At 43.6% G+C, this 12,357-nt stretch overlaps 1 protein-coding gene across 1 annotated transcript in view; it reads left to right on the top strand.

Moving 5' to 3' along the window:
• IL18R1 (interleukin 18 receptor 1) overlaps nucleotides 1-12,357 on the top strand; it is a 58,466-nt gene that overhangs the window by 11,335 nt on the left and 34,774 nt on the right. Inside the window, exons 4-5 of the mRNA XM_040336411.1 lie at nucleotides 63-231; nucleotides 10,151-10,219. Coding sequence (XP_040192345.1) covers nucleotides 63-231; nucleotides 10,151-10,219 — 238 coding nt within the window. The remainder of the gene's footprint in view (nucleotides 1-62; nucleotides 232-10,150; nucleotides 10,220-12,357) is intronic.

Genomic DNA, 12,357 nt, shown 5'->3' with positions numbered 1-12,357 from the left:
ATTGCTTGCATGTTGATGCTTTGTTCAACATATATATTTTTACATATTGGATTGTTTTCCAGGACTGTAAAATCTTTGCTGAGAACGTCAGTAAGCTTTCATTTGAAGCTTTAAAGGTTTCAGATTCCGCTATATATGCATATGTTATCACTCATGTACACAATGGACAATATTACAACATTTCTGGAAAAACAAGGCTAATAGTAGATGACCATGCCATAAAAATAAGAGGTAAAGTAGTGATGGGGGAATGTAAAGTACATGTAAGCTTGTGGTGGTTTTTTTTTTGGTAATTATTTTTTCTAAATTAAACAATATTAAAAAACAGGGAGAACGAGGCTAGGTTCACACTGCTGCGAATTCTATTGCGAATTTGAGCCGTTGCGATTTCTCAAATTTGCAAGTCATTTAAATTACATAATTTAACATTAGTGCAGTTCACATCAATGCGTTGCGAATATAAGCTGCGGGGAAAAAAGGGTCCTGTGCGAGTTTGATCTGTGTGCAATGCGAATTCAGCTCTATTGACTGGCATTCCCTGAAATCCTGGCCACGAAATGCGGCAAACTCGCGGCAAAAATGCAGCCAACGATTTCACCGCGATTTTGAATTCGCAGCAGTGTGAACCTAGCCTTACATAGTAATGTTTTCATTTGTAAGGACAGCTTTATACCTGTATAATCTCCTCTTTCTGAGCAGGAAGTGAATGGTTCTATTACTAACCCCTTGGCAATATAACTTTATAGTAACTTGTTTGTGAGCAATTTCTGAGTCTGTATTTATTTCTTAATAGGTAACAATCATGCACTTAGAAACATGTTTTAATACTTCAGAGCCTTTATTGTTTTTTAAAAAGAACTCCATATTATCTATGCTCTACTACTAGTGCAAGAAAAATCAAAAACTGCTAGCTATTACATTACTGCATGCTTTTAACACTTGATGGTCAGAACAGGGAATGATTGTCAGCGGATGACCCTAAGCTGTCAGTGATAGCTCAGTCACAGTTCTGGGGTTGTCATAAGAACCTGCCCCAGAACAACACAGCAATGCATATATGCAGCAGCTGGGCATTAGGGCCCACCTGCCGAGCTGCACCATATATACAGGGCCGCTGATAGGGGGGGGGGGACCACCAGTCCACTTGTAGAGGGCCCGAGCACACAGGGGGGCCCACACAAAGAGGAGAATTAGTGATGGACAACAATTTCAGAACTCTTTCTCTCTGAAAGCTGGTCTCTCCCCGTCTCCCTGCTGCCAGCTTTTATCTGCTGAGAAAGAGACACTCGTCCCTGTCTAATCCCCCTCCCAATGCCGGGTTCCCTCCCTCTCAGCACTGGCTCTAAGGTTAGCTCTGCTCTTGAGTTTGTTACCTCTGTAACTTTGTTTCTCTCCCTCCCTCTCCATTGTCTTTCTGGTGCCGGAACTCCAACAGCCCAGCCTGTATATTTATTTCATCTCATCTTCATTTTTTTTTATTAACTTAGTTTTATCTTTTAGATTTAGCAGGGATTCTTTGAGTTATGTTGTATTTGTGTCTGCTAATATAGATTTTTATGTATTTTTAGTGAAATATAGCTTTAATATTTTCTTGGGCGGGGCCTTGTCAGGTAGTGTGTATGGGGCCCCACAATTTCTATCAGCAGCCCTGCATATATATATTATGCTGTAAAGGGGTTAGGAAGAGTCAGCTTAGTGCCTATTCACAACTGGGATGTCCTCAGCTATCAGCATGACAGGTGTTTTAGATACATACTTTTTAAAGGATAGACAATACTGGCACCCATTAAAAATAAATAACTATATCCCTGAAACTTACAACAGAACACTTCAGATACTCACACTGTTCTGTTCTTGAACTTAGGGCCAAATCCTCAGCCAGGCGGCGTAACTTAACTTTCAGCAGTTAAGTTACACTGACTTAAAGTTTTTACCTAAGTGCCTGATCCTCAAAGCACTTACGTAAAAATTTCAAGCAGTGTAAGTTAAGTGCCGCCGTCGTAAGGCGTTCCTCCTCTCCGGGGGGCGTTTACAATTTAAATGAGGCGCGCTCCCGCGCCGGCCGTACTGCGCATGCGTGTGACGTCATTTTCCCGACGTGCATCGCGCGAACGTAATTGACGCCGGGCGGCTTTGTGGATTGCGACGGGACACTAAAGTTACGACGGGTGAAAAAAAGACGCGCCGGGAAAACAAATAATTATAAAAAAAAATGACAGCGTCGCTCGGCATGCATTCCTGAGGGAGAACTCCATGCCAATTTTCAATGAAAAAAACGGCATGGGTTCCCCCTCAGGAGCATACCAGGCCCTTAGGTCTGTTATGGGTTGTAAGGAGACCCCCCTCCGCCGCAAAATTGACGTAGGGGGTCCCCCTACAATCCATACCAGACCCGTATCCAAAGCACGCTACCCGGCCAGCCAGGAAGGGAGTGGGGACGAGCGAGCGCCCCCCCCCCTCCTGAGCCGTGCCAGGCCGCATGCCCTCAACATGGGGGGTTGGGTGCTCTGGGGCAGGGGGGCGCACTGCGGGCCCCCCCACCCCAGAGCACCCTGTCCCCATGTTGATGAGGACAGGACCTCTTCCCGACAACCCTTGCCATTGGTTGTCGGGGTCTGCGGGCGGAGGCTTATCGGAATCTGGGAGTCCCCTTTAATAAGGGGGCCCCCAGATACCGGCCCCCCACCCTAAGTGAATGGATATGGGGTACATCGTACCCCTATCCAGTCACCTGTAGGCAAAAAGTAAAAGTTAATAAACACACAACACAAGGCTTTTTAAAATATTTTATTATTCTGCTCCGGACGCCCCCCCTGTCTTCGTTATTAGCTCAATTACCAGGGGGGGCTTCTTCTTCCACTCTCCGGGGGTCTTCTCCGCTCTCCGGGGGTGTTCCGCTCTCCGGGGGGGGCTTCTCCGGACTCCGGGGGGCTTCTTCCATCTTCTCCCCTCTTCCGCTCTTGACTCGGCGAACCCCGGTTCTTCTGCAGCTCTCCGGTGCCTTCTTCTTCAGCGCTGGCTGCCTGCTATGTTTGTGTGTTGGCTCGATTTCAAACAGGCAGCCGGCGCGGTCTTCTGTGGCGTCAGGGTCTTCTGGTCTTCTCCCCTCTTCCGATGTTGCCTCGTCGCCTGTTGTCGCTGTAATGATGGAAGCGCGCCTTGCATCACATTTATATAGGCATCACCGTCCCATCATGCTCCGGTAGGTACCCACGTGGTGGGTGCACGTGGGTAGGCACCCACCACGTGGGTACCTGCCGGAGCATGATGGGACGGCGATGCCTATATAAATGTGATGCAAGGCGCGCTTCCATCATTACAGCGACAAGAGGCGACGAGGCAACATAGGAAGAACAGAAGACCAGAAGACCCTGACGTCACAGAAGACCGCGCCGGCTGCCTGTTTGAAATCGAGCTAACACACAAACATAGCAGGCAGCCAGCGCTGAAGAAGAAGGCACCGGACAGCTGCAGAAGAACCGGGGTTCGCCGAGTCAAGAGCGGAAGAGGGGAGAAGATGGAAGAAGCCCCCCGGAGTCCGGAGAAGCCCCCCCCGGAGAGCGGAACACCCCCGGAGAGCGGAGAAAACCCCCGGAGAGTGGAAGAAGAAGCCCCCCCTGGTAATTGAGCTAATAACGAAGACAGGGGGGGCGTCCGGAGCAGAATAATAAAATATTTTAAAAAGCCTTGTGTTGTGTGTTTATTAACTTTTACTTTTTGCCTACAGGTGAATGGATAGGGGTACGATGTACCCCATATCCATTCACTTAGGGTGGGGGGCCGGTATCTGGGGGCCCCCTTATTAAAGGGGACTCCCAGATTCCGATAAGCCTCCGCCCGCAGACCCCGACAACCAATGGCAAGGGTTGTCGGGAAGAGGTCCTGTCCTCATCAACATGGGGACAGGGTGCTCTGGGGTGGGGGGGCCCGCAGTGCGCCCCCCTGCCCCAGAGCACCCAACCCCCCCATGTTGAGGGCATGCGGCCTGGCACGGCTCAGGAGGGGGGGGGCGCTCGCTCGTCCCCACTCCCTTCCTGGCTGGCCGGGTAGCGTGCTTTGGATACGGGTCTGGTATGGATTGTAGGGGGACCCCCTACGTCAATTTTGCGGCGGAGGGGGGTCTCCTTACAACCCATAACAGACCTAAGGGCCTGGTATGCTCCTGAGGGGGAACCCATGCCGTTTTTTTCATTGAAAATTGGCATGGAGTTCTCCCTCGGGAATGCATACCAAATGCCGTCGCTTGAATGGGCCTTTACAAGGTGTGACTAACTTTACACCTTGTAAAAGCAGCCCTAGTTTTACACCAGGCAAACTAACACTTACGGCGAAAAAACTAGGTACAAAAGCTTTGAGGATCGCCCTAAGTGCTAATTTGCATACTAACAGAGGCATTTCGACTCGAAATGCCCCCAGTGGCGGATGCGGTACTGCATCCTAAGATCCGGCAGTGTAAGTCCCTTACAGATGTCGGATCTTCTGCCTAACTTAGGAAAACTGCTTCTGAGGATCAGTTCCAAAGTTAGAACCAGAGATACGACGGCTTACGCCGGAGTATCTCTTTTGTGGATTTGCCCCTTAGTTCCTATATAGAACCTATATGTAGACACACAGCTCTATGAGCATGGCTGTGTTCAGACCTCCTTCACCACATGCATTTCTAGTCACAAGCAAACACACATCAGGAAAGTGGTCAGTAAGTCTAAATTAAGACAGCGTAGATCATTTAAAAAATATTTTTGTGGATTCAGTAAAGCCTGTCTTTAGTCTTATCTAACAAATCATCTTATCATAACACCACATTTACAAGAAAAAGTTTCTACATCTGGAATAGTGTCACTACCATATTTCAAGAACATAATCAGCGGCACTAGAATAACAGAATAAAATAGAATAAAAAAGAAAATACAAATTAGTCCACTGTCATATATATATATATATATATATATATATATATATATATATATATATATATATATATATATATAAAAATATATACTGTATATCTCTATCTCTCTCTCTCTATATATATATATATATATATATATATATATATATATATAGATATATATAGATATCTATATATATCTATCTATCTATCTATCTATATCTATCTATCTATCTATCTATCTATCTATCTATCTATCTATCTATCTATCTATCTATCTATCTATCTATCTATCTATCTATCTATCTATATATATCTATATATATATATATATATATATATATGTATATATATATATATATATCACAAAATATCATATTAGATGTGTTTATACAACAGTTCTAATCCTCATGTGATGTGAAGAAATTCTTATTGAGAGAAGCAATCCAAATGTCTAAACAATCTCCATGCGAAATATTGAAGCTTCCTAATAATAAATCCACCTTGTGTTCATTCCACACATTTTAAGCTTTGTCGAATTCACCATGTTAAAACGGAGTTCCACCCAAAAATGGAACTTCTGCTTTTTGGAATCTTCTCCCCCTTCGGTGTCACATTTGGCACCTTTCAGGGGGAGGGGGGAGCAGATACCTGTCTAAGCCAGGTTTTTGCTCCCACTTCCGGGCATAGATAGCCACAGTAGCCATGGATATCTACGCCATGTCTGGCCCCTCCTCCACCCCGCTGTCTTCTGGGAGACACACAGGTCCCAGAAGACAGCAGGGACCAGTGAGGTCGTGCAGCGTGACTCGCACATGCGCAGTAGGGAACCAGGCTGTGAAGCCACACTCCTTCACTTCCTGATTCTCTTACCGAAGATGATGGTGCCTCCACCCGAGACTCGAGGGACAGATCGGCTTCGGGTGTCGACAACGAGGGCGCCTTGGACAGGTTAGTGTCCATATTTTAAAAGCTGCAGTATTTGTGGCTATAAGATTACAGTATACTGTATGTATAGTGTTTGTTTACCTTTTTGAATTTGGTGCCGATCTCCGCCCCCATGTGTCGTAACATCGCAGGGAACGGAGATCGGCGGCACAGGAGGACATTGTGTGAATCGAGCGAGGTCCCGCTCGCTCACACAGCGCGGTGGCATCGCTGGATCCAGGAACAAGGTAAGCCAGCGCGCGCTGCAGGCTCTGCATAGCTACCCCGAGCGCGACTCGGGGTTACCGATTTTGGCACGAAAAATCCACCCCGAGTCACGCTCGGGAATACCGCCAGGAGGGTTAAGCATGTTAACTTACCGAAAAATCACCTCCAAATAGGTTAGAAACAATGGGGTTGATTTACTAAAGGTCAATCCACTCTGCACTACAAGTGCACTGCAAGTGCACTTGAAAGTGCACTTGGAAGTGCAGTTGCTGTAGATCTGAGGGGAAAATCTGCTTTTATCATCCAATCATGTGCAAGCTAAAATATTGTTTTTTATTTTCCTTGCATGTCCCCCTCAGATCTACAGCGACTGCACATTTAAGTGCACTTGTAGTGCAAAGTGGATTTGCCTTTAGTAAATCAACCACATAGTTCCTTAAAGGCTATGTTCACCTTTTTTTTCTTCCTAAATTCCAGCTCCTTTATGTTCTTTTTCTTGCAAAAATATCAAAGCTTTCCATAAAATCTACAGACACGTACCTTACTGTCCTCCATCCATGATTCCAAACGTATCTATTGCTTCTGTCATACATCCTTACAGACTGTAGGTTATGACAAAGGAAGGAGGTGATAGCTGATATCATTAGCACACACCCTGCATCATCCACCCTCCCACTCCCAGCTGCACATTTTTTAAATGAAATGCAATCAATCAGTGATCACCCTTCTCACTAAATATACAATCAGATTGCATAGTCCATGGCCATCTTTATTCAAGTATATAGAAAGGAGTGGACACAAACACTCAGCTGTCAAGCCCATATTACATATCTGCATACTGGGAACTCGCATTCCCCCATGTGTTTTTTTTTGTTTGCGAGGTGGGGAGGAGTTTTGGAGAATTTTCACTCATCACACATAGGGCAGCCCATCCACCTGAATGGGCTGCCCTACATGCAGAAATCGCCCCAAAGAAGCTTCAGAACTTTTTTTTAGAATGGAGCTTGGTGCGTTTTTTTTGCTGCAAATTTTGGTGCCGCTCATTTCTGAAATGCAAGGAAACACACATATGTGAATGGAGCCTCATTGTTCTTGTGTTAATGCACCAATTTCACTTTAAGACCCCATTCACATATAGCAGAGATGTGAACAGGGCTTGACAGCTGAGTGTTTCTGTCCACTACCTTCTCTGTACTTGTATAAAGATGGCCATACACTATGCAATCTGATTGTGTATTTAGTGAGAAGGGTGATCGCTGATTCATTGCATCTCATTTAAAAAACATGCACCTGGGAGTAGGAGGGTGGATGATGCAGGGTGTGTGTTAACCCCCCCCCGGCGGTATTCCCGAGTCTAACTCTGGGTTAGATTTTTGTGCTAGGATCAGTAACCCCGAGTCAGACTAGGGCTTGCCTCGCTGGATCCACAGACAGTGTTTACTTACCTTGTCCCTGGATCCAGTGATGCCACCGCGCTGTGTGAGCGAGCGGGACCTCGCTCGATTCACACAACGTCCTCCTGTGCCGCCGATCTCCGTTCCCTGCGACGCTACGGCGCACGGGAGCGGAGAACGGCGCCAAATTCAAAAACGTAAACAAACACCTTACATACAGTATACTGTAATCTTATAGATTACAGTACTGTATGTAAAAAATACACACCCTCCTTGTCCCTAGTGGTCTGCCCAGTGTCCTACATGTACTTTTATATAATAAAAACGGTTCTTTCTCCCTGCAAACTGTAGATTGTCCATAGCAACCAAAAGTGTCTTTTTATGTCAAAGATGGTTTTAGAGCAGCTAGTAAACAGCGATAATAAATTATAATCACTTGCAGAATTGTGCGATAGCGATTTGTGGGGAAATTCATCATAAAAAAATAAAAGTAATGACAGCGACAATTCTGCAACTGAGCAAATTTCAGTGATTTTGAGTTGATTACATTATTGAATGATTTTTATTATAATTATATTATTACTTGTTATAATTATTTATTATATTATCATTTATAATTTTGTTTTTAAAATAATTTCATACCCGGGATGCCTACAAGACTCTTGTTTGGTCAGATTTAAGTGAGTTATTCCTAAGAATTACAGGCCTACAGTACAAATCACCAAATTTCCTTGCAAATAATGGTACCGCTTTCAGCACCTTTTTTCTGAAAGAATCATACCGTCAGGGAGGTTAATGAGGTCAGCTGGTCAACTCCTTCCTGTGTCATAACCTGAAGTCTGTAAGGACGTAAGACAGAAGCAATAGATACATTTTTAAACAATGTAGGACATTAAGGAAGGTGTCTGTAGATTTTATGGAAAGCTTAGATATTTTTGCAAAAAAAGTACATGAATGCTATTTTGGTGCATAGGTGAGCTGGAATTTAGAAAAAAAAAGAAAGTGAACTTTGCCTTTAAGCAATAGAAACAGTGGATCATACGATGGTATATGGCAACCAGAAAGTTATGACTTAACCAAAACCAGTACAGCTGACCAAAGACATATGGAAGGAAGCAGCATGAAGGAAAGATATCGGTGGACATCGCTCAATGGACTGGATGTGAAAATGGTGAAAAGTCAATAGGGCCATTAATAAAGGCAATGTTTTTATTCCATCAGTAAACAAGGTAATATATAAAAAAGTTTAAATGAAAATAAAAAGAGCCAACAATATCACTTTGGATCCCAAGGGCGTTGAAGGGCCAGCTGGTGGAGCATGTAGGGGCACCAATGTCCATGCTGTGGAAGCTGGAGACCTGGTCCGGAGTGAGAGACCTGATGACTAGAGGCAGATGCACAGGCATGTGTGGGAGGTAACACTGCCACGAGTTGCGGGATAGTATGTTGCAACCGAGGACCCAGCTGGAAAATCCAGTGACACTGGCTTGAGGGTGTGGAGGGGAAAAAACAACCAGGAAGCAGAACTGGAGACCAGAGGAGCCGAGGCATGTCCATGGCACTCGCGCCTTGATGACACGTTGGACCAACCGTAAGTATGAACGAGGGTTGAGGTCCCTGAAACAGCATGGAACGCAGCCTCCTCTGTTGCCGTGATGACGTGTTTCACCTGCATGCGCTTTGTCATAGTCATAGCTATGACAAAGCCCTGGTTCACGGGCCTCCATCTTCCTTTACACTTACAGTACCACACGTCATCAATGCGCGCTCGCTATCGGCACAGCTCAGCTCCCCTGGTCTCAAGTTCTGCTTCCTGGTTGTTTTTCCCCTCCACCACGTTTGGCAGAGACACTATCAAGGCAATGTCAATGGATTTTCCAGCTGGGTCCTCAGTTGCAACATACAGTACCATCCCGCAACTCATGGAAGTGTTACCTCCCACACACGCCTGTGCCTCTGCCTCCAGCCATCAGGTCTCTCTACCTAGACCAGCTATCCATCTTCCACAGCATGGACATTGGTGCCTCTCCATGTTCCAGAAGCTGGCCCTTCTGATAATGTTAACCCTTCAATGCCCTTGGGATCCAAAGTGGTATCGTTGGCTCTTTTTATTTTCACTTAAAATTTTTTATCTATTACCTTGTTTACTGATGGAATAAAAACATTGCCTTTATTTATGACCCTATTGAATTTTTCACCATTTTCACATCCAGTTCATTGAGCGCTGTCCACCAGTACCTTTCCAAATAGGTTAGGAATTAATTTCTATTGAATGCAATGAGGAGGGGGGTTGCAATGAACCACTGCTCTAACTCATGTTACCTTGAGCTATTGAGGCTAGTACTAACAGGAAAATTAAAGAGAAATAGGGAGCCAAACGAACCAAAAGCTCCCTTTGGTGGCTGTATATGAAAATAGAAATTATTAATGAGCAATAGTTCATATTTAACAAACTAAAAAAATATATTTTTATTTTATTTTTAAGCACTGACAATAACAAATATTGAAAATACTAATTTATGAAAATGACTAAATGGTGGCGCAATTACAGCATTGCTTCTTCTCTCTGCTTTGTAGTAGTAGCTACTGAGTCATGCTTTCTCTTTGTTGGTTTCACTGTAATTATCTGTATACTGCTTTTGTTAGTGGATGGGAATACAGATATTATTTACAGATGTCATGTAATTATTTGATTTATTTTTTTAACTTTAAGATGTACAAGAACATGTACGACCTAGGATAATCGGCTTGGGAAGCACTATTATCACAGAAGTGGAGATGGGTAGGTGGACTCCTAAATATTAATATACGTCTTGCTTATAATTGCAAAATGAATAGTAATTATTTATTAAGATTAACCAGTCCTAAATGTCTGATTTTAAAGAAAACCTCTAATGATAAATAAACATTGATGCCCTTATTTTAATAGTTTAAGCCAGTAAGTCTAATAGTTTAAGTCATTGATCCCAAATAAGTATGCAGATAACGTCTGAAATTTAATGTGCATCCAGGGGTCAGCATTACAACAAGACAACTAGCCGCATCCATATTATTCTCATGGCAGGTTTACTCTAATGGGCACTAAGGGCCAGATTCACAGAAGAGATACGACGGCATATCTCCTGATACACCGTCGTATCTCTTGACGTATCTATGCGGCTGATTCATAGAATCAGTTCCACAAAAATAGCCCTAAGATCCGACAGGTGTAATTGACTTACACCGTCGGATCTTAGGATGCAATACTTCGGCCGCCGCTGGGTGGAGTTTGCGTAGTTTTCCTGCGTCGGGTATGCTAATGAGCATTTACGGCGATCCACGATGGTTTTCGCGTTCGTTACGTCGTCGCTAGTAATTTTTTCACGTCGCAAAGTTAGTCATGATTTTACATGCCTTAACTTTACACGAGCCATGTTAAAGTATGGCCGTCGTTCTCGCTTCGAATTTCAATTTTTTTTTTTTTGCGTAAGACGATCGGGAATACGAAACGCCGTAACTCACGTCGCCGTTCAAAAAAATCACGTCACATCGCGCAAAGCACGGCGGGAATTTCAAAACGGAGCATGCGCAGTACGTCCAGCGCGGGAGCGCGCCTAATTTAAATGGTACAAGCCCCATTTGAATTGGGCGGGCCTGCGCCGGACGTGTTTACGATACACTGCCGCAAGTTTACAGGTAAGTGCTTTGTGGATCAGGCACCTACACTGAAAACTTGCGGTGGTGTAACGTAAACGGGTTACGTTGCGCCGCCGCAATTGTACCAGAATCTGGCCCTAAGAGCCCCTTTAAGCAAAATATATTGTTCCTGATTCATAAGTCTTTAAGTAGTACTTTGGACATCTTGAAGTACACTTAAATCATCCTAAAGTTGCCTCTCAATATTATAGTGTTTTGTCTTAGCATGCCTAAAAGCACACCTCAAGTTAGTAAAGCAGCTGCATAAGAGCTGGAGGGAGGAGAAGCAGCAGTACACTGAACTTCTCGGTGTTCGTGCCAGTAGAGGGGGCGTGTCAGGACAGGTCTGGTTTTTGGAGGAGAGCAGACTGGATTCTCAGCACAGCTAAGGAACTGACTACAATGTGCTCTCATGCCTAGCATGGTCAGTTTTTAAAAGGAAAGCAGAGGGACTGATAGGAACACCAGGGATTTCACACAAAGGAAGCAATACATAGAGAAGAGGATGCTTTCTCATACAAGTATATGGTACAGCAGGCACATATCAGGAATAGGAAATGCTGGGGTAACAAAGACTTTAATACTAAGTCTGTGATGTGTACAATTAAGGAGCAGTAATGACTGCTATTATAAATGGACATCACAACAATTCACTCTTTCTTGTACAAAATGTGCAGCCCAAGCAGAATAATCAGCATTGTTATTAATATGACGATTTCAGTGTTTTGTGAAAGGTCAACAGCTACACCCCCATAGCATTAGACATGTGCATGACGAAAAAAATTGTTTTGTTTTGATTCGTTAAATTTGGCTGATTCGTTCAATTCGTATTCAGGATTCAAAATTCATATTTAGTTTTTTGTCTTTTTAAAATTATCTTTAAATTTACCGATTATTTTTTTCCGATTTGGAAACATTTGAATCGATAAATTTTTAAATCAGTCAAATCGAAAACTTTTGATATTTTTTTTTTTTTATTCGAATGTGGCAAAGTGATTACAAGGACTCTTTAAATCACCTTTGGCTTAACAAAAACAGCATTATTTGGAAATGGTATTCTAATAACACACACAGTCTTTGATTTCAGAAGTCAATGTAAAATTTGATTCAAATTTCAATTAGAATTTTGGAAATTGGACGAATTTTGTTTGGTTATTCAGAGCATTCTGCAAATTTTTTTTATACTGTAATTTGGATATATATCTTTTTTATTGTGATTAGACATTGTTATGAACCCACACAACA

Source organism: Rana temporaria, chromosome 2, assembly GCF_905171775.1.
Source record: "Rana temporaria chromosome 2, aRanTem1.1, whole genome shotgun sequence".
In the NCBI taxonomy this organism is placed as follows: Eukaryota; Metazoa; Chordata; class Amphibia; order Anura; family Ranidae; genus Rana; species Rana temporaria.
Note: the sequence above shows the minus strand (reverse complement) of the source record. Positions and strands in the feature narration are given on the sequence as shown.